The sequence below is a fragment of the Trachurus japonicus genome, chromosome 14, assembly GCF_045865225.1.
Source record: "Trachurus japonicus isolate A0001 chromosome 14, Traja_1.0".
Taxonomy (NCBI): Eukaryota; Metazoa; Chordata; class Actinopteri; order Carangiformes; family Carangidae; genus Trachurus; species Trachurus japonicus.
Window position 1 is genome coordinate 12,938,964 of NC_140920.1, and position 24,009 is coordinate 12,962,972.

General features: G+C 41.5%; 1 protein-coding gene across 18 annotated transcripts in view; it reads left to right on the forward strand.

Moving 5' to 3' along the window:
* The window catches only part of LOC146974363 (RNA-binding protein Musashi homolog 2), a 226,014-nt gene that overhangs the window by 106,176 nt on the left and 95,829 nt on the right, over positions 1 to 24,009 (forward strand). For all 18 annotated transcript variants that reach the window (XM_085797610.1, XM_085797621.1, XM_085797614.1 and 15 more), the window contains one exon: positions 23,511 to 23,559. In XM_085797610.1, coding sequence (XP_085653736.1) covers positions 23,511 to 23,559 — 49 coding nt within the window. The remainder of the gene's footprint in view (positions 1 to 23,510; positions 23,560 to 24,009) is intronic.

A 24,009-nucleotide genomic window follows, 5' to 3' on the forward strand; every position in this document is an offset into this window, starting at 1 on the left:
GACACTAGAAAAATATCTGGATTGCTGACAGCATAGTGGCACAGTAGCTGTGACAGTCAACTACATTGTTTATGCTGCAATTACCAAGACTGAATTCAATCAGTCAGGCCAATACACTTTTTTATTGCAATTATGCAAAAGACCCTACAGCTCACTGTGTGGTGAGACGTGATGTGCAGTAGCTTATATTGATTACTTTATTTGTAAAATTAAGTCTTTAAGAAGTCCCTGTCACTCAGCTCTCACTGCATCCTGTATCACATGCAAGCACTGCACCCTCATGAAAATAATAACTCTTAATATAATTGATGTAATATGCCACACGCAACAATAAGGTATAACATCTAATCACGTTAAGTAGTCATTGTCAAGCTGTAATTAAACTGTTTGAGACAAGTGATTACCAACCCTGATAGAGAATGTGAATATATAATAAGGGTTTTATGAAAATACTAATACACCATAGTTCTAATTGCAAGGCTTTTTTTTTTTTTTTCTTCAAATATTGATTGCCTTGTATCTGTGTGTTATCACATTGACCACAACGTGCTGGGAAAGCACACAAATATGGCAAGATGAAGCCCTCCTTCACTTTGTTATGCTCCAATACACATTGTAATGTTAACAGCGGGGCCCTGCAGTCTGACTGGGCTAATGGTGTGCCATCCCATCAGGCCATGCGCCCAACCAGAACATGCAGAGAGATTGTTCGCATCAAGCCTGTTGGCAAATTAGCCAACACGCATTAAGCTGTGGCATTATGCTAAAGCTGTCTAAATACTACTATATGCTTAGTGACCAGTGAATGATTTCTGAAGTCCCACCACTCCCCCCTCCACCCCAGCCCCCTCTCTCATGTTCTCCCTCAAGCCTATTGGGATGAGTGTGTGTCCTCTCGAACTGGAGTGATAGAAATAGCCCTCACAGACGCTGGTAGCTACAACGTGAGTCAAAATGAAGGAGCTTCAGCAGAGACATGGAAAGAGAACAAGTGTGTCCACGACATGAAGCACTGTGTTTTTCTTACTGTAAATGTGTTTGAGTTATGTGCTTAGTGATGATGCCCTTTAAGTAAACTGGTATTTAGGTTGGAAAAAAAATGTAGATTCACCATATAGTTGCTGGATTTAAAATATTAATATTTATAGAGTGACAGCTGGAACATTTAATGGCAATCAATAGATCACAGCAGGGGGAGGTATTTTTCACAGCGTGATCTGTGATCTGACAGACATTTTCCTTTCACTCTCCTAATTAATTTTGTCAGACACCTACAGAGACTTGCGACACCGTCGGTCTGCTCACTGACCAGAGCTCTTTTCCTTTGTCTCGGCTGCCCCGGCTTCTCCAAGGGAAACATAGTGTACACCTGTAGGGTGTCATTTCCTCCCACCTTAATGAAGGTGTTTGTGCCGCTGATGGACATGCAGCCTCCACCTCTCACCTCTACTGTATGCACCTCTCCGTGGGGTTACAGAGTCTTGATGAGGGTAGGTGTAGACCTGTGAAATTGTTCATTTCCCAAAATACTTCTCTTGGCCCTCTCACTCACTGTGGTGTGGAAGATCTGGCAGAGTGGTTAGGTGAGGTGAGATGCATTTGCAGCAGAAACTCTGGGTCCCTTTCATGCCTCTGTGAAAGCACACAGTGTGTGGCAGATAGAGAAAGGCAGTGGAGCTTTTAAGTGGGTAAACTTTCCAACTTTAAAAATATTAGGAGGACGGGCTAAGCCCACAAAGCTGAGTATGATGTCAGATGTCATTTTTCTAGTGTATAGCATACTTCTCTTCAGGAAAGTGTTTTGTGTTAGGACAGTGGGTCCAAAGCTACATTGGTTGCATGCATATTAGTTAGAGAACAGACTTTATTAGGGCAGCACAGTGGCCTGGTTATCTCAGATGTGCACCACTTAACTACAATGTCACTCTCTGAATCTGGGCCTTTGTTGTACGTCATCCTTTTCATCATTCTCTACATAGTCCTTGTCTGCCTCTACTGTATTTCATCAAACAAAGGCAGAAATATAAAAAATGAAGGAACTTCTACTACAAGTTGAAACCATGAAAGTGAAACATCTGTCAGTGTAAGTTGTAGACAACTTCCCAGGGATCAGGCATCAGCGGTCCCATGTTTAAAACACGTGCCAAGCACTGAGTCAAAACTTAAAATAAAGTGGGAGTCTGACTCAGGGGTTGACTGGAGGATGTGCCTTTGGTACTTGAACTTTGTTTGTACCTTGCGAAAAGGAGTTCTTCCATGGGATCCATTTAATTTCATCCTGGTGTATTTGGTTGGATGGAACAGCCTATAGGTACATCAGGTTCAGTCAGAGGAATAATTGAATAACACCATAAACACAGAGTTTGCCCTATTGATCGTTCTTTCCTGTTGTTCTGACACTTTATTTGCATAATGGCCTATTTAATAGAGTTTCGGAATCAATGGGTTTGTTATATTTTTATTTTGCGAGTACAGACGCTCTATTTCACCTTTGTCACTATTTGTCTTTTTTTTCTGCTTCGCTCATTTTCCCTCAAGCTGCACCACAAAGCACAGGTGTCCAGAGAGTGAAAATGTGTTTTTATACTACCCAGTATGACAATGGAGTTATATATATATTTGAGGTTGTTTGAATGTGTGGGTTTCCAGACATTTTCACTTCACTCAGTTATCTCAGAGAGGGAAAAGAAGTAAATACAACCCCTGTAGCAAATAGCCTTTAAAACGAGCTGTTCTTCAAATGTTAATGCACTGTTACCTTTTATTTCTATCTAGAGCATGGAAATAATTGTGGTACGTGTAAAAGTTTGGGTAGCCTTTTGCTTTCCCTTTCCAACCAGGAGACGTTCATTGTTGTCCTAACTTCCACAGTCACTTGGCTATGTTTTATAAGCCCTCACCCCCCACCCGTTTCCTCTTTCTGGACTTGTACTGTAGGCATCAATCAGCCTCCTTTTTTTAGATCCTGTGAGTATTTCAGATGGGGTGAACAGACTTTTGCACACGCCCAAATTGCTGTTTAATTTCCCCGTTTTTTATATTTTTTTAATTTTCAAAAAAAGTAACAGTGCATTAACATTTGAAGGAAGGCTCAATTTTAATGTCTGGTTGGCGCAGGGGTTGTAATTACCTCTTTTCACTTCAAAAAAATCAACAAAATATGTAATTTGCCCACAGGTGCCCAAAACCTTTTGCATACAACCGTGTGTTCAGGAAGAGGAGGTTCCAGTTGTGGTCCATGTTCTTGCCAATGGGGCACATCTAAGTGTGGGCAGCTAGATTGATTGCCGAGACAGCCAGCAGAGCGGAGGAGGATCAGACATAGAGAGAGGTTCTACTAGATTACACAAGGCTTGTCTGAGCTCAGGATTTCCTCGCCTTTTGTTGTAGAACCTGGCTTGTGGAATAGCAGATCAAAGCTTCACTCACAGCGTCTCACGTAGCGTCATTTACACATCTGTGAAATCCACCACCATAGAGGAGACCATGAAACCTCTCCTGCATTCATTAATGTACAACTTTGACCAGAGACAAAGGTTAGGTGGAGGACAGAAATGGCCCAGCTTTTTGAGCAGCATCCACAAACCATGTATTTGTGCATTCACAACCGCTCATTAATTCTATTTCTACTTTGAGTATTGGTTATTTGCTTTCTTCTTTTCACTCGGGCAAGCTCTCAATTCATTAGCCGATCCACTATGAATGTATTATTCAATGCTAGATTGGCATTGGTGAGAGAAGTGTGTTTACCATAGCTCATGAAATATGTATCGTGTGTGTGTGTGTGTGTGTGTGTGTGTGTGTGTGTGTGTGTGTGTGTGTGTGTGTGTGCGTGTGTGTGTGTGTGTGTAGCTGCCTGATATGTAGTCATGATGAGGGAGAGATTTCTGTGGCAGTCACTCAAGGACAATCCCTTATAGCTGTTATGGTGCTGTTGATTGTTGTGTTGATTGTCTTACATTAAAGCTGTGGTGTGTAGTGTAGATAACAGATTTACCTCAGGCTCTGTTTTCTGTATCAGGGATAACTGTTTTTTTTTTTTTTTTCCCCCATCCACACATAACATGTTGGAAGATAACTTTTATTTCCCAAATGGAAAAGCCACATAACCACCTAATTCATGCTGACAACAGCCAGCTACAACCAAATGACCAGATTTGTTTAAGTAATAGTGAGGACAGCACATCCATAAAGAGCTGTTTGTTAGATGTCAACTGGAGTAATTATAACAGAGCTGGAATGGCTGTAACCATATTGAGTGGCCTAATGGTGTCTATGGAGCAGAGTAGGGGACTTTTTTTTTTTTTTTTTCCCAGATGAAGTGGCTCGCCACAAAGATGAATGATTGCTTTCTCTGCGAACTCCTGGGCTCATGGGTTGATTTAATTGAGTTGAATTAAACCTAAGCCAGGTAGAAATGGGGACAGAGAGAAAATCTATGCCGTCGATCTATAAAAGCCTTTAGGGCTTCGATCTGGATTACGTAGATTATTTTCCTGTCTGGTCACAGTCACACTTCATTCCTATCCCTGGAGTCTGTATTCCTTAGTTACATGCGTTGATAGTAGGTGGCCTTAGTTGGCATGAGACCAGAAGTTATTGTCAGTATATAATGGCCAGGAAGCATAAAGCCACTTTCATGCTCAGAGGCATTTATATACAACATATATAATAAAAATTAATTTCTGCTGCCTCTTATGTGGTGTATCTAAAAATTGAAATGAGCTGGCACCAAAAAATACATGTTGTTTTGTTCTGGCAGACTGTTGGAAACACTCCTGCGGAGCTGCTTCTGCCATACAATGCATCTACTATAAATATAGCCTGCTGACTGTAAAGTAATTTCATTGACGTAGTTACCTAATATGGGAAATGCATCACCTCCCGCATATGCCGAGAGGAAGCAGCGCCCCGACCGCACGGCCAGGGGATGCAACAAACCCACGAGTCTCTTCAGGGCATACAGTATTTGTGGATGAGCCCAAGCTGATCACAGCTATGTGCGCTATGAAAACGATGCATAATACAACTACTGTATGATGAGAAAAGAAGCGTATTGTCGAGCTCGTTTCAGTTGAGTTTGATTAGCTGTGCCAATAAAGCTGAATACCTGCTCTGCGAAGCCAGCCAGCTTTATGCCAGTGATGAATGTAAAGTTGTTTGTTCCTGTCGCGTGTGTTCCAAGTACCTCGGCAAATCGTCCAATGGAGTTAAATGGAAAGAGAAAAAAGAAAAAAGAAAAGAAAAAGGCATGCGGTAATTCAGCGATCAGCAGATGATTGGGGGCATACGTCGCCGCCTGCCAACAGACATGAGGCCGAGCTGCCAAATCACCCTTAAAAGGAAGCCTGAGCAAAGGGGCTTATCTCAATGTGTTGGTCTTTCTCTGCTCCAGCACGTTTCGCCATATGTACACAGAGGCAGGGGCACGATCTCATATGTCTTTCTTTGTCTGTATTTGTCTTGCTGTCTTCATTGTGCTCTCTGTGCTCCATGCTCTCTCTCTCTCTCTTTCTGTCTCTCTCTCTCCTGTCCTCTCTGTGTTTCGTGGCTGCTTCTCCCCTTTGCTCCCCCGTACCCTACTTTTTGTATTGTGCATCCATAACAGGGTTGTCATCTCCTAGGAAATCACCTCTTGTTCTTGACAATTTCAAGATGACACATTGACTCTTGAAATACTATGATTAGCCAACATTGTTTGAGCTTTCCTTTGAGTAAAGCTGCTTAGGGGCAGCAGATAAAGCCAGGCTGTATATTTATCTGCTACATTTCAATCCTTCTTTGTATTGTGGCAGCAGAGATGATACGAGGAGAAGAAGGCAAGGTGATCCTATCCTGTTATATTAATTTAAAGTTAAACCTGCTGTATTGTTTGTTGGATGGTAATGGAGAGCTCTACTGTGAACTGGGCAGAGGCACTATCTGCCCAACCTCTTGATCAAACAAAATATTATACGACTAATGTTGAATTATACTATGTGCTTTGGTGTTAAATCAGGGTCCTGGTGTTTTCTATTAAATAATGAAAAGCACACTGCTGGGTTCACTAGAGGTGTCATAGGGAGGGATTTGAATGGATCTGGCTGCTAGTTGTGCTTGCATCAGCTTGAAGCTCCAGAGCATTAACATAACCAGAATACAGGAGATAGTCACCAGCCGTGACAGTGTGGCTGTGGTTGTTTTCACCTTGTGAGTCTGTATGTGTATGTGTGTGTGTGTGTGTGTGTCTCATCATGGTAAAATATGGTCCTGGAGATCTCTACTGAACTACCACCGAGGTGGCTTAAAGTACTTTGGCAGATGTTCATATTATGGCTGTGCTGATAGACAACAATATTGGTGATTGACGATCATCTGAGCGATCACGATCGCTCGTGCCTTTGCAAACGTTTTACCATGGTTTATTTGTTTCAATATTTGCAGTGTTAGATTAATATTAAATTTTATGTATGCAGCCACAGCTTCACATATATAATCGATGCTGGTGACCCGTACAAACACACACACAGACAACCAGCTGAGTGTAAACCAGGAGCCTCTTGCTGTGTTGTAGGTGCTGCGCTATGATTTAAGAGCAGCTGGACATCGACAGACAGATTCTTTCGTTCAGTTGCTTAGTCTAGTTTGTTATGACAGTATAGATTTAACAGCCATATAATATATTATTCTTTCACTCATGTTATCCTTAAAGAGAAAGAGTGCAACGTAACATAACATGAAGATGATCTCAGTTTTAGTTCATAGAAAGTGGCCTCGTTCTTTGTAGACATTTTTCTGCTCTTTTACAAAACTGACAACTCTGTAAATTCAGTAACTAGATTACATTAAATAAATGCATCATTAGACATGGAGCTCTTTTAATTATCATCCTTGGCAGTGTTTAGAGGAAACCCTGCACAGTTTGGGTTTATCAGATGCCCGGACACTTCACATAGGTTTACAAAAATGTTCTGTCACAACAATCACCAGATATACAGTAGAAATACGGTGTTCATGCTGCTGTGTATGGAGTCTACCAGGAATGCATCTGCACATACTAGACCGGCCAACACAACATGTTGTGGTGTGACACTTTGTGAAGGTTGAGCCAGGTTATACTTTTCCACCAGACGAGCCCTGTGCTCACTCCCCCGAGCAGGGGGGGCATCGGGGACTTTTCACACAGAGCTTAAATCAGTTTGAAGATGGCCATATGCCTCAGCATGCTCCAAACATCACTGCGCTTTAGATGTTGTTGGATAACAGGTTGTGCAAACTTGTTGGCTTTAGGTGTAGTAAATCCTTAACTATTGTTATGAGTACATGTACTTTAGCAGCTGGCAGGAAGTTTAACAACCATTTGTAGTAGCACGTCTTTAAATGTCACTGTACACATTTGTTACAATTACTGTACCATGGGAAATAGCCAGATTCACAGGCCTTTAATACTCACAACAGCGCTGCACACCCCCTGTCCAACTAATGCAGCACCTGTCGCCAAGATGGAAAGGGCACAAGTCACCTGGAGGAGGACTGTCTGGGTCTGCACATTTGGTTCAAAAATAGCAACTCTTAGTCATTTGAGCTCTATCCGTTTGTAAACTACATGCATAAGACTCCGTCACACTCAGCACTCTTTTTTTGGCACCTCTTGTGTGTCCTGGTTATGCCGTCTCTTTTGGTGATTCCTCCAAAAATTGGAATGACTTGGGTGTGTATATGTGTGGGAATGAGATGAATGAGGAGGCAGGTTGTGCTGTGTTCATAAAAATGCTCTCCAAGCATTCAAAGACGGGCTTCTTTCTTCAGTTTTTTTTATTTTTTTATTTACTTCACTTTCTTGTTAATATCAAATATGCAGCTCGTTGCCCTTTTATGCTCTGAAAAGCTCCTCATTACCTGGCTAGGTTGTTTCGTCATTAGACGCGAGCAGCGATGGGGCATTTTCAGGTAATGGTGTACACCAGAGGACGTTTATGCTGCAAGCCTGAACTGACTTATAACATAAGTAGAGAAGAGTAGAGAAGATCCAGATAAACCTGTCTAGAGTTGAAGTTGTGAAAGTAGTCTGAAATCACCGAGAGATCGCCCGCTAGCTGGATGGATTCATGAGAGCTGCTAATGAGCCACTTGGCTTTTAGCTTTTAGTCAAAGTACACTCTGACACAAGTAGATCAGAGTGTAATGAAAATAGCATACAATCATGAAAGGGGGATACACTGAGGGGCATGTTTTACTTTGTCTTTGAAGCTTTACTCCCTGACACAACGTTTTTTTTTTGTTTGTTTTTTTTTGTAGAATTTTTTGGACACAGCATAACTGACATACAGTAGACGTGTAAAACTATAAACTACAGTAGGGTGGGGTATCAAAAAATTCTCAATTGGAACTGGTTCAGTTAAAGAAAGTGGACATTTGTCAGAAAACACTGATCTGGTGTTTGAAAACCACCACTGAAATAGTCATAGAGTCTGTTATTGTCTTACTTATGAATGGAATTATAGTAAAAATTGAAGCACCCCCTTCAATAGGTAACAGTGACTTAATAAGGGACGTTTGGACCTGTTGATATGAGTGTGTACTGTAGTGGTTACGATATTGTGGGGAAGCGCAAAAGCTTAACAGAGCGGTCAAAAAGGGCTGACACTGGACGGTCCAAAAAGAAAAAGAAAAAAAGAAAATCATGTACAGTTTCACACGCAGTTTGTGAAACTGTGATTTGTGCCAAACAGCCATGAGGATGTGGAAATAACACATTAGAGGCTGCACCTTCCAAACAAATACAGTGAACAGTGCTGAGAAAAAAAGAAAAAAAAACTGAAACTATTACAGTAGCTGGTTATTTTGCATCAAAATCAACTAATACAGTTTAAAACTAGAGTAAAAACAAGCCTGAAACAGACGACATTCAACTTGTGCATGGCAAGACAGATAATGTTTCTATTTTGCCTTTTCACTAGAGAGACAGCCATGACAATTGCATCACAAGTCATGACAAATAACTGTTGATTATCTGCCGAAAATGAAGGAATTGGAACCAGAAATAGATAAGAAGTGGAATTATGTGTAATATTAATTAATGTATAATATTTGTCAGATTCAGATTCGATAAAATCTAAATGATGCCCAAAGTTGCTCCAGCGCTGGTACAGATGAATATGACTGAAGTCTTTGTAAATGCATGCAAAAACACGATAAACTCTACCTTTTTCATTGCATTCGACAGAATTTTTAAGTGTCTTTAGTTTGCATGCATGTGCACACACTTGTGTATTTGTTTGTGCGCTTCTCTGTTTTACGTGTGTGCATGCTCCCAGAGGGGAAACAGGCTGTGTGGGGTGTTATCTGCTTCTGCAGAGGGTGACAGCTAATCACCAACCCTGACAAACACTGGGGGAGAGGGGAGGGAAGAGAGAGGGAAATGTGACAAACGAGAGCGGGAGAGAGAGAGAGGGGGAGGGAGAGAGGGAGAGAGGGAGAGGGGAGACGGTGCTGGGCAGGGGGATTGGCATTTGAATTCCACTGAGTTACCACAGAGTGCTTCGGATCCTGTCATCACAACCTCTGTATGAGTTTGGACCTGAGCTGGACAACCGCGCCGCCTCCCACCTGGCCCACTGACAACTAATAAACCCCCATCAGTTCAGCCACACACCGAGATAGGAGGCCGCTGCGAAAACATTGCGACAATTCTTGATGAGTTGAATAAATCTTTGTGTTTGCAGAGCGACGGCTTTGATCTCCTTACCTGCTGCTCATAAATTCCCAGCCTCACGGAGAACGTCTGCGGAGAAGGGGGCGTTCACGTGCTGCCTTTATTGCCGAGGGGGAAGGCACCCTTCAAGTGGTACCTTGTCAGCTGTTAAGACATCAGCACTTACAGTATTCGCTAACTGTGCCATTAATCGTAGCCAAAGTCTATGCTAAATGCATTTGCAGACGCTATGCCTTGCAGATGGGCTGATGCATGCTGAGTTAGTGTGAGCTGCTGGTGTCGCCTGTTGACACAGAGATCAGAGGGCTGTGAGAGATGGAGAGATGCTGTCGTGAGATGGCGGCAGGCAGACTGCACAGGAAGAGGGAGAGAGAGAGAGAGGAAAAGAGATGAGGCACTCTGGTTTTCAAGGAAGAATTTTAGCTTGATGTTTTCCCCTTAGCTGTTGTCATTTATAAGGACAGGTAGCTATTAAACACACTTTAACATACAGAAAAATATCACACAAAGCAGATGTGCTTTGCTTGCCAGTCTGGTATGTTCTCTATATGATCCTTGGATATTTTGTTCCGGCATCTTAATGGATGTTAGCGACAGCTCCGTTTGATTGCCAATAGTGGGACTCAAATATCAATCTTTTCCCAGCGGTCCACTGGCTTCTGGCCTCCCCGCCGGAGTCATCGTGGGTGGCATTATCCGGACCAACTGGTGTCTGTCTGTGTAGCTGTGATGGGTGTCATGCTGGGGGCCTTCATACAGGGAGACCCTCATCTGCTCACAGTGTCACACCTCTCACCACTTTGCTCCTTCTATCTGACCCTGTCACCAGGAAAAGAGTGACAGATACAGGCAGAGGGAAACCGCGGGAAGAGACAGAAAGGAGTGGGTGGCATACTCTTTTAGATACAAGCATAGCTGAAATCCCTGCTAAATAAAATCAAAGATAGCTGTCAGATGCTTTTACCGCCGCATACTGCTTGAGAGCACGCAAATGGCACTATCAGTGAAGAAGTCAAAGGTCCACAGCTACTCGAGAATTGAGGTTGTCATTCATGTCTCAAAGCATATAAGTGCAAACTGTCTGTTTAACAGGCAAAGCTCGCTATCAGATCGTATACAGTGGCGATCAGATTGCCATTTAGTTGACGGTATGTTATGATTAATCTTTTTTTCTCACATTACTTCACACCAGTTAATTTTTACCTCCGCTTTTTTTCCCTCTGCTCTGGGTTCTTGGGGAGCGGTGAGTGGAAATAGAGAACATTGTGTTTATGTATCTAATCCACAGATGGCTGCTGGTGGTCCGGTGTGGGTGACCGCATAGCATCTGTGTTTGAGTGTGTGCGCATCTACATCTGTGTGCTTGTGTTGTTTTGGGTGCTAATGACAGTTGGCATTTGGCCACTATCAGTGGATCGTTAATTAGTATGGAGAGGTTTGGGGGAGAAACACAGATTCCTCTCTATCTCTCAAACAGATGTGTGTTTGATCTGCTAACCCAGGTTACACACACGCACACACACACATACACACATTCACTGTCCATCCAGAGCAACTATCTGACATATGGAAACATCCACGAGCAAGTGTCTCACAACATGCTGATATTGACAGCGATAGATTTAACTGCAGGAAAACAAAAAATATGGATCAATTCAAATTTTAACTCAAAACAAGCCGTGATTGTAAGATATGTATTTATCCTTGTAGCATAAAATGTGAAAAAGAAGTTATTTTCATAATCAATTTATCTTTTTTGATCATTGATTAAATAGCTTGCTCTATGAAACATTACAAAATGGAATAATTATCATTATCATCATTGTCATTAATGATCCTGCAGCTCTCACTCACATCAGATTTTTTTTGATTATTATTTTAGTACAAATCATAGAGCTTTTGAAATAACTCTAATGTTCAGACAAAGAAAAACACATTTAAGATACTGTGACCAAAATGGTTAACATTTGGCTTTAAAACTGAGACTCAATACATTTCCTGTCACCTACAGTAAGTCATCAGTTAATCAATTAATTATTGCAGCTTTCATTTCATTTCCCGATACATATTTTTTGTATGAAAATTGGGGAAAAAAAGTAGTTTATAAGTTTTGTTTATAAAAATATAAATACAAAATATGACAATATAAAAATGTCCTGAACAAAAAGAGAGCCTCTGTTTGAGTAGATCAGTATTCCCTTAATACCTGCAATCAGAGCTACGGGATAACACCCCGAGAAGGATCTTTACTGGTGAAAGAAGAGCAGTAATGAAAAGAATTAGTGTTTATTTTTTTTAAAGCCAACCTTTAACAAATCTCTACAAACTCACAGAGACTGGAATAAAACATGATTATAGCTCTCAGTAATGTCAGAGCCTTTGTCTATTCAGTTAATTGTAGCATAGTTGTCCTGATGGAATTGCTCTGTGACCTTTAGTATTTTTATTTCTCCAGCCCTTATATTTGCTAAGTGATGGTATTCTGGCTGATTAGCGTACCCTCGTCCCCCCAGACACACACACACGCACACACACACACACATGCACTCACTCACTCACTCTCTCTCTCTCACACACACACACACACACTATTACAAAACACAATGTATTCACTCCCAGTACCTCACTCCCATTGTTCTGCTTTATAACACTGGGAAAGGAGCATCAGTCAAGTATATTAGCTGGATCCTATTACTGTCACCAGATTGCCTCTCTGAGCCATCTTAAAGAGCCCCCAGACAAAACTTCCTGTCATGTTAATCCAAGCTTTAATAAATAGAGGGATGTGTAACCATATTCAAATAGGGGCTCCCGTATTTATGCTGACAAAGAGAGACGGGCTATCACGAAATGACAGATGAAAGTGTTTTGCATGAAAAGGGGGAGAAAAAAAAAGTTTTTATCGGTGCTCATTCTCTCCCATTCTGGGGAGAAATGTCAAATTACTGAAATGGCCTTTTAAAAAAGCTTAAGCCTAATCTAAGTAAAACACTGCAGGTATTAGGGATGGTGGCCATTGTGAGTGAAATGAATGTTATTCAGCTCAAGCTAGCAGCTCATTTTATCCCCCTTGTTCACCTATTGATATCAAAGTACATAATACACACCTTGTCTCCTGAGAGAGATTTATGTTCATCGAACCTGTGAACATTAGAGCGCACTGTCATTGAGCACTTCCACTGATTCATGAATACAGAAAGTCTGTTATTAAATTTTATTTTCTGGATGGTTATTCAAAGGCATTACTAGCTGTGTCATTTAGTTAAAGCTCAGGCAGCCGCAAAAGGTGCAAGTAAGGAGCCCTTTGCATTCCTGAGTATTCTCCTCACCAACAAAGGAGCTGATACTGACCTCGCTGAATCAAGGCCATCGCTTAGATTCACATGTGGAAAAGAGCAAAGACTTTTTTTTTTCTCCGAGAATGGCTCCACACAGCTCTTTCAGACTAGGTTAATTTCTACTTAGTTGCTTCTTGACTCTGAAATGGAGAAAGCTCAGTTAAGCCAGTATTTCACAACGGCATGCGTGTGTATATTTTACTATGCAGTGCGGAGGCTTCTCGTTCCATTAATAAGCTGATTGAATCTGAACATGTTTGCTCGTTCCTCCGATTGTGCGACTGAAATGCTCCATGTTTGCTGAAGCCGCATGAGTTTCCCCGGTGCCCCGGTACACGCAGCATTATTAGCAGGTGTCTCCTCAAAATGACGGGACGTGATGGAGCTATCAGTTCCAAAAACCATATCATCAAAGTATGTTATTTAATATAATGCATTTAAAACCCTATAACAACAGTGTGACATCCATATTTCCAAAGCAATATATAATTGCACATATTAGGAATTAATAATAATACATAGTGGATTTAGCATTGTCACTCTTGTGTTACATTGTTATTAGTATTCCTTTCACCTCGCGCTATGCAGACAATTAAATGAAGACTAAAAGATGGATAGGTGTGTGGATGTGAGTCTGTGAGAGAGCGGAAAACTTTCTTAGACAGTTTTTCAGTGAATCACTGAGGCATATCACTGACTCACCCACAACGCTTATTTTCTGCATGTTGATTTTGACTAGAGTTAAAATTTGGAAAGCTTATAAATACTGAGTCGGCCTATACTCAGAGCGAGCGAGCAGGCGAACGGGCAGGAATAATTAAACTAAGAATTGATTCTGTGTAGAAACAGTTTATAAAAGAATCTAATGGGGCTGCTTTATGCTTCAGAGTGATTGGGACATGTAAGGCGTTTCCTGAAGATGATGGCAACACCTTAATGTGTCACTCAGCTGAAATTAGTTATTGACTGTGGGAATATTTTAGTACTGAATTAGCACAACACAATATATAGGAATTATTAGACGTTAATGAACTCATTCTATATTAAAAGGCCAAAGTGTCTAATAGATTACATATGTCTAACCCCACGTGGACTATTCCTGTGTAATCCTTTTAGTCCTCTGCAGCCTCCTCACATGTCCAACCCATATGCCCATTTAAACAAACCTCTTCCCGGCCCTGCCTCACACCCTCTGTGTCGTGTTTTCACACAGTCTCCCCAAACAGTTCATCGTGTCCTCTGACCTCTCTCTGGCCTCCAGTCATCTCTGCTTGCAGCTATATTTACATTAACAAGGAAGGAAGAAGGGGCAGTTGTGTAGAATGTGTTTTATGTGTATTTGTCTCTGTGTGTGTGTGCATGCCTGTGTGCATGTGTGTCTGTGTGTGTGTCTACTAAAAGAGAAATCTGATTGGCTTTCCAGGAGGAAGGACATCATTTTAAATAAGTCCTCAATGTTAAACTGTTTGCTCTAGGGCTTAGGGATTGCTCACCTCTCCAAATACTATTTTAGCTTGAAAGCACAATATTTCCCAGCCTGTGCTTTCACATGGGAGAATGAGGGAGGGCCCTGGTGCAGCAGTTTCATGGAGGTAGCTTGCAGGCATACTCCATTCTGACAGAATGAGGAGGCACTCTGCAAGAGTGTGGCGGAGAGGAAAGGGGCCCTATTAATAAAATGACTCCATAATGGGTAGTTCCCTGCAGCTTGGCAAAGGAAGACAGGCGGATTGATGGACGAGACCAAGGCCTACTTCCCCAAGCATACTGAGCTCAACTGTGTGGACATTTCTCGGTGAGGCCAAACACAAGCCCTGACATCACAACATACTGGAGTCCTATTCGTATAGGAAGGAAGAAGCTTACAGATGATTCTCTGTTTTACATAAAAGGGTCAAAGTGGCAGTTTTAAATGAGCAATATATCACTTCTGAGCCTAGTCGCGAGGCTGCCTGGAGCTGGATTTTATGCTATATGAAAGGTTCAAGCTTTTTCTCAAATTATACAATATGCTGTCTAATAACAATGGTTGATTTGAGAGACGGAACCAGACAGAATCTACCTTAATTGTCATCTTACTGAGAAGTAAGAAAATATTAAGGTAAACAAGACTCAGACAGTGACAGTATTACATTTGTATAAAGCATAATTGGCATTACTTAAGAGTGCAGCAGACATAAAATCGTATTTATGAGAAATATGGTTTGTTTACAAGAAAATGTTATTCATTTTTTACAGCTTTTTTTTTTGTTTGTTTGTTTTTGAGGCTGACTTGGCCAGCACTAGAGATGAGCTAATAAAATATTGTTTTGCCACAACAGTGTTACGCTCTGCCCTAACAATGCTGCAGCCTCCTGAAGGCATCACTCCATCATCCTTTCATTACATTTCTTTGTAACAGTACATTGATTAGAGTGGCCTCAGCATGACTGCCTTTTTAATTGTGTATTTGCTGATCTGAGAGCTGCACGGAGCTCTGTGGTGGGATCAGTACTAACCATTTCAACAATGCTCTGAGGCATTCTTTGACACACAAAGTTCATTGTTAGAATATACATCAGTTTGTATCACCATAGCGACCTCCTTGGATGCTGAGCTGGGGACCTCATAAATATGTAATCCTGACAGATATGAGGAATTGTCTTCCTCAAGTGTTCCTCTCAAGCCATTTTGTTAATGTCAACATGAAGGAAAGTTACTGGAATAAGTGTTGACATTCAGCCCATGGTGTATATCATTAATAATTACATACACAATAATTTCTGTCAGATGACTGCTGGAAAATACTTGAAAAACACATTTTTCTGTCGCTATCAGTTTTTGATAATTAGGTATGAAAAATAGATGAACTGTGTACATGAACCCTCTCAGCTCAGATCCTTTGTTACCGTACAGTGGGCTTCATTCATGATCATATACTGTACAGTATGATAAGATTCTTCCTCAAATATGGGATTGTCTATTATTAATTGAAATTTTACATATGGCAGAGCTGCGTTCCCATTGTTCTTGCCACTCTGTTTGAATCATCCTGTCAAAAATAGCATAGAAAATGTCACATTGCTTTTCAAATCTGTATGCAAATCGTCATTAGTAGAGAATAATAGTTATAGATGAGATAAAGAATGGAGTTGTGCTTGAAGAAACCATAAGTCAGACACGTTTACTGTAAGGAAAATAAGAAGAAATGAAGTTGACAGAGGAGACAGCAGACAAACGCCTCTTCACCCTACATCACTTTGCTGTTTTTCTCAGATGCGTCTATCTGTGTGTGTGCGTGTGTGTGTGTGTGTGTGTGTGTGTGTGTGTGTGTGTGTGTGTGTGTGTGTTAAATTTGCACTACAGCCGTGCATCAGTTCTGCTGAGGGTTGCCACTCATCCATTATAATAAGGAATATTCCTTTTGGGAAAGAAAGAGGTTGTGTTCCAGATTAAACGTAGCTGGCTGGGCCTTCTGCCGTGGTGCTGAGGAAACAACTCGTCCATCTACGCTCACGCCTAAGAACAGTGTCCCTTTCCGCCACCTTGTGTAATTGCAAGAGCTTATAGGGAGCTAAAATTTTGCCCTCTGCTCCTCGTTAAAGCACCACTTGTAAAAGCGCTCAAGCGTGGATGCAGCACATTGCAGCTCAACGTTCCCAGACAATGATATAGATTTCCTCTACAAAAGAACAATTGAAAGGGTTGTCACAAATTTGTCCATTGTCACTGGGTCGCTATCATTTCTCTGTTAATTGCCATCATTGTAATAGAATATTAGATGCTCTACACTGCGAAGGGAGTGTTGATGAAGGGGCAGTGCCAGCTGAGTTTTCTCCTTGACTGTGACCCTTATCTGTCATAATAGTAATGATAATAATAATGTGATACTTTCATTGAGGCCTGTAGGGATTTTATGTATTTATTTGTATTTTTTTAATATATATATATATATATATATATATATATATGTATTTTTTTTTTTTTACCCTCTTTGCCCCCCTCTACAGTGAGGCTGTGGTGCAGGTTCAGCTCCAGACTGCTGCCCCAGGAGAGACAGGGATTCAGTCTCTTGCTCCGAGACACTTAAAGAAAACTGTTGCTTGCCAACAAGGAGGCTTAAAACTGGATCCTCCAGTTAAACAGTGGTCTCTCGACTCGAGATGTGATTGTTTTTTTGTAGTGCATTGGGATTGAAGTGGTTCATAGGACCTGTATTTATTGTGACTCTTGAGGTTTGGGCTGTGCCTACAGACAATAATATTCATCTTTTGCAACTGCCAATATTGAGGTGGTTCTTTATTATTATTATTTACAGGCAAAGAGCTCTTCTAAATGATGTGGGATCTCACAAGTAATCTGCCTTTTTGAAAAATAGGGTAAAATTACAGGAGGTCCTCCTACTGCATGTTTTCTATACGTCGTCCATTGACACACTTGGCAGGCTTCCCCAAGCACCAGCTGCTGGCTCGGTCCCAGACGATTTACATCTGTCTGGTTATTGCCTTTATATATCATATTGAAGACACATTTTGAAGGAGGAAGTCTAATGAGTCTATTGACTGGACAGTGAAATTAATGAGATGTTAATCGGCATGAGTGATTCTGCTCCTTGATTTTTAGTTTAACCAAGTGTGATCCTCTTCTGGGCTCGATGATGGAAGTTAATGTTGTAGGTACTGTATGCTGCAGTTTTTTCAGTATCTAGATGAAGAAACTGTTCATTGTGATGTTGTCACCTTAGTTTCACAGTATGTTAACAATAATTAATACCACACCAATGCATTTGGGATTAAAAACATGTGTTTGTTTTTTTTATTCTTGAGCTATCTATACTAGGAAGTCAAGCTTTTCAAAAATAATCTGTTCTTTTAAGGATAAATAAACACACACACACACACACACACACACACGTCTTCTAAGGTAAAAGGGAAGTAAGGAGCAAGGGTAATGGAGGAAGGTGAGAAGGAAATCTTTGTACACCAAACACAAACGCCTCAAAACCAGGATCCAAAGCCTCAACCAAAGGTTGGCCACAGCCAGTCCCGGCCAGGTCACTATCTGTGGCTCACGTCTCCATTTCTTTGGCATCAGATATGATCTATATCAGTGTCACGCCCAAATTGCAGGAAAGCTCCTCTGCTAGCCTTCAGCCATGGGCTGAATGTAAATGTGCATTTGACACCTATCTAAATCGCTGTCATAATTCATTTCCAGAGCTCTTAAATCTCTCCCTGTCACCTGGCACCTCTGCTGTTTTCCTGTCCAAAAACAGAGCACATTAGCCTTTATTGATGCCTTTGTCCTTTGATACATAATTCATCATTGAGCAGTCCTTTTTCTAAGTCCCCCCTTTTTTTTTGAATTATCATGTATTATCGGTGGTTGCTCAAACATATGGATTAATATGAAGAGGAGTGTGCACCTGATGTGGAGTTTAGACTCATGGTATATGACAGGAACAGAAGTCATTTTTTTCCCAGTGTGTTAGACCAGAGTGATATAAAGCTTCACCTCCTGCATAGACTGATCATAAGCAATTTTTTTTTCCACTTGAATGTGCACTACCTGTAAACCCCAAGTGTTTTGATGGGTTTCATCAAATTCTCACTTCTAAATGAGGTACCATTTGGCCTGCAGCACACACACATGGGACTGTGTTTATGAAGTGTTACAGGGTTTATCTGGAATCATGTGACATATCCCCCTCAGGACTGTTACTCTCAAATGTCGTCATATGTTCCACGACAAATATCCTTACATGTTCTCAGTGAGTCACTCACAGTTATGTCAGTTGATCCATTATAAATCCCCTTAATTGCTTTCAATCAAAAAATGTCTGTTATTTTTAAAAGAATTCAACATTTTCTTGAAATGCAGTTCAATAACTGATGTTATCTCACTGTTAGTAATCACAGTGCAGCAGGAAGCTTATAGACAGTGCATTGTACAAGCAGCCATGGCAGCACAAGAGGACAATCAGGACTGGAACCACAGACTGAAGGACTGTCATTCTTTACCTTCTACAGAAAATAATTGAAGTTACAGCATAAAAGTGGCCTGTAAGATGGGCTAAAAGCCTTGGTTATACCATCTTATAGATGAGCACAGCTGTGGACACAGAGTTTTCATTTATACTCATTCACTTGGGGGATGCACTCCGTAGATCATCGTCTACAGCACTCTGTAGATCATCGTCTACAGCACTCTATGAATCAAATTAAAATAGCGACAACCATGCAAGATAAGTATAATTTTAATCATCTTAATCCTGTAGAAACACTACAGCACCTACTGTACCTGTAAAAGACTGATGTGTTCATATGTCTTTTGGACGCTACAGCTGCACTTTTTTTCCCACATTATTTAGCCAGGCATGAAACAGAGCTAACATCTCATGACAGACACACAGTAAGAGAAACACCTGGATCCCAAAAAACAATAAAGACTCAAGATTCTTAAACTTAATTATTCAACTCAAATTATTTGTTCTTTCACATACACACTCCCACTCTTCCACAGCATTCACTCTAAAGTTTTAACTATTCCACCACTACCACTGTCAATGCTACTACTGCTACTGGGGTTGACACCATTATGTGGGGTCAGTGCTGCTTTATTAAATGCTCAAAATAATAAAATCATTTGTTATGTTTTATGTCCAACACTAATCATTTTTTTTGTAATTTTGAATGTCTTTTTTCCATCCTGTGGAACAATTCAAATAGTCTCACACATTTATTCAATGAATTGACAGTTTTATACCTAATACCTGCTACAGATAGATCAAATTGCGATTTCCATAGAGGGATTAAAACAAAAAAAAGGGTCATATCACTTCACTCTGAATCGTGAATGAAAGTAAAATTTCTCGAAAGCCAACAATTCACCCACATAATGCACTTCTGTCAGCCTCTTTTTTTCGGAGCAGGTTATTTGGTTCAGATGTGTTTGCTGCAGGTTTAGTTAAAGAGCTGCCCGGCCTCCTGCCCCCTGACTGTCTTCTACCAGCCTTCTCTTTTTAAGTGGTCATGGACTGTTCCAGTGCATATACCACAGTGAAATAGACTTTTGCTCTTTTCTTCATTGTCACAAAAGGCCAGGCACTTCGCTGGAGTTCCCATTCCCCTTTTACATAGTGATAAGACAGCCATTATCCTTTGAACCTTTCTTTTCACCAAGCCAGGAGAAAAGGAAGAGTGAAAAAGAAGGAGGAGGAGGAGGACAGAGAAAGATTTCTTCCCTGAGGTGAGCCTGGCTTCACCTCTGTGTGGTGGGCTTTTTTGTGAGCAGTGAAGAGGTCCTTAACCTTCTATCAGATGGAGGCACACAGTTGTGTTCTGCTTGAATAACTACATTGAAAAGCCCTGAAGCACGGGAGATGGTTCTATAGACTCTGCAAGTGGCGGAGAGAGAGAGAGAGAGAGAGAGAGAGAGAGAGAGAGAGAGAGAGAGAGAGACTGGGAGTGACAGAGACTGGGAGTGACAGAGAGGAGGGGAGACTGTATTGTATGACCTGCTGGAGTGTGACCCTCACATGATGTGCACATTCTTTGTTAAAGTGCCCATCAGTGCTTTACCGAGAATCTGTGTTCTTTGTTGTATGGGTCTCGCTGACAGGATGGTCCTCCACTAATAATGTCACAACAACACGGTTCACACATTTATATAATGCACCTCCATTAATAGACCTCACTTCATTTTTTACAAAGAAGCAGTCTTTCTGCTGTCAGGCTGTAAATGGCTTTACAGTAGCAATGCTATCAATAACCCAGTGCAGATATTTGAATGTCACGTTGCATGAAGCACTCGTGGCGGCTGATGGGTAATGATACTGCGGGGCTGTTTCCATAATGCAAACCAGTCAGCTTTTATGTGGACGTCAGGTCATTTGTTTACTTTGATAGCGGCGGCAACAACAAACAGGTGATCATTGTTAGCTACCTCACAAAAGACACATGTTTTCATACTCGCAGCGAGGTCATAAACGGTCTATTCCTGCAGGTGCTCCTGGGTACAGTATCATTTTTACAATACTGCATTACTAATCAATATGAGTTGTCATAACAGTTGCTCGAGTCTTGAAGCAAACAAAATATTCCCAGTTGGCTGTCTTGTCTCCACTTCTGCTGATGCATGCTGCATGGAGACTCTTCTGGCTGTTTCAGTATTACTTATATTAGATGATAGAGGTCGGATGTTATATATTTCTGTCTCCTGTCTAAGTGATCACGAGCTGTCAGCCACACTTGTCAAATTAAACGTTTACCATAGTCGGTAAACATGCCATTCCATCTTCTCTTCCGCAGTGACGCTTTCGCACTGTCAGCCGTGGAGACATTATGAACTGTTACGAGCCGCATTCAAAGTTTTCCCACATTTAACTCCAGGACAGTGTAATTATCTGGCTCGGTACTGAATGTGACAGTGGAGTTACTGTACTGCACGAAAAAAAAAACAACCCCGAAAAAAGTTTCTCTTTGTTCTTCGTACCCAGGCGATGAAATCACAACCGCCTGCGCTACACATTCCATTTATCCTACTTCCTGTCACTTTAATGTGATTTTCATTAGATGGCCTGGCGTGAGGGAGAGGTGAGGTTACCTGACATTATAAATGTGTCTTTATAAAACTGTTGCTGCGGGTGATATTGCTTGGCAGCTGTTTATTTGTACAGCACTTTATATGTTTTCCCACCATACAGTACTGTCATCAGATAGGACATTTTTCAGAGATGCAGCAAACTTCATTACTTTTGTGTGTGTGTGTGTGTTTGTGTGTGTGTTCGTCTGGTGTGTCAAGAGGGAAACAGTTTGGTGGAAAATTAACAACTTTGTTAGTGCTTTTGCAAAAGTGCAAGCAGCAGGGCTAGTGAGTATATCTTCACATTTCACAATTAATTTCAGTTGCGCCCTCAAATTGTTACTGTTGCAACTTCACACAGGCTGCCTGCTTTCCTTTACCCTCTAGTCTGGACATTAGCGAGAGGATGCTTTGCTTCCATTGTTTATTGAAGACAGTCGATGGAACAGTTCCTTGCAGCTAACTCAGACAACAGTATTTGCACGGCTCACTCACACGTGACTCTGTGTATATGCAATAAGGTTGAGTGTTTAACCTCCACACCAGGATCCACCTGTAGGGCTCCGACTCTCTCGCTCCCCCCACCCCCACGTCCATGTCGGGCGCCGCGTTGTGTGCGCTCTTGCGAGGTGTGAAACATACTGTATTTACATAACAGTCTGTGCCTCCAATGGGTTCGATCTCGGTGTCCTTTCTATATAGGTTACTCCAAATCCATACGGATGTTGCCAGATATTTTTGGCACTTTGGAAATATTTTGGGGCGGTGCTCATGAAGTGCCTGAGTGCAGCATGTGGCCTGTGAGCCGTGCAATGAGTAACCGGGTCCTACAAGCTGTGCCAGTGTCTTGTGTGCCAAATGTGTGGCAAGAGGGTGGCATGAACAGTGTGCCAGAACTAGTCTGCCTGGCTGCCAGGCACTTCTCTTTATCCAATCAGACAGTTCGGCTTGAGTGAGACCCCCTATTCTTGTCTCTTGCTATCTCCTCCCGAAGCTTTGTCACCCTCCCATGAAAAACACAGACGAATGCATGCATGCACATCCCCCCTCTCCCCACCAACCCCTGCACAGTATCAAGCCTTCTTGGTACACAGTTGCACTTACCTAGAGACCATAACCAGGGAGCAAATGGTGCAGAGTGTTCCCTCTTTGTTTCTGTCTGCTGATGCTCTCTACTCCTCTGTCCTTTTTATTTCTCTCCCAAGACAGAATCACAGGCTAAATGAGCGTGCCTTGCTCTGTTTTTTAAACATTTCTTCAGAGTTATAGAAAGCAGAGTGCATCTAGAGATCTGTTTTTTTTGTGTGTGTGTGTGTGTGTTTTTTGTTTTTTTTAAGGGATGTGTGAGGAAAAATGTTGTCGGTCTGTGTGTGGCTTTATTGGACATGATGAGGGATGATACTATGGGGAAAGCTGCTGCCTCTGCGGCTGGGAGATGAGGAAGGATCCCTTTTTCTTTCTCATGCTCACTTAGTGGTATGTGTCTATCCGTCACTCTCCCCGAGACCGGACATCAGAGTTCATCAAAATAAACATACTGTCCACACATTCCTCGATTTTTTTTATTTTTTTCACCCAGCACTGCCTGTCATTATTATTATTAATTTTTACATCCACACCTTTGCCACATCCAATCCAGACAATGAGCAAAAACCACTGCCAATGCTTAGAGTCCTTCACCATTACAACTACAGTCAGGTATGAAAATGGTAACTTGACAATAATCCTGTGACCGCAGAGTGATTATGTAGGAGAGAGGTGCTTGGAAAAGAAAATCAGCGAGAATATATATTCTAAGAGTAATTACAGAGAAGAGAAGAGAAGAGATGTGATTCAAGGAGGAGAAGAGGGGGGGTGACATGAAGTACTTGCTGAAAAGATTAAGCTCACGTCAGAACTTCTCTTGTGTCTTCCAGGTTGATGATGCCATGCTTATGTTTGATAAGACTACTAACAGACATAGAGGTAAGTGCACAGCTTCTGTTCCCCTTTCTCTCCATTTTTTTATTTTTTTTTGCTCTGTCTTTCTGAAAGGTGAGAAAATAGTCATTTTATGTCCTTTCCCCATGAGATAACACAGAACAGTTCCATTTCACATGATATTAGGTGTACCATCTGTTCAACAATGGGAGCGTGTCAAAGTAATCAATAAGCTGGTACGGTGTTTAGAATGTTTGAGCATTAGATGGTGTTTGTGTGTATCCGTGTGTGTGTGTGTGTGTGTGTGTGTGTGTGTTTGTGTGTGGGTCTGTCTGTCTGTGTGCGCCTGTGATGATGCTGGTGTGAGTGTTTCAGAGAGGTGCTTAAAGGGTGTAAAGATTGTGAGATGGTGGGTGCTGTGCAGTCAGATAACAGCATCAGATAAGACCCAGTAGAAGCACTGACTTTATCTCTCTCTCTCATCGGCTCCTTATC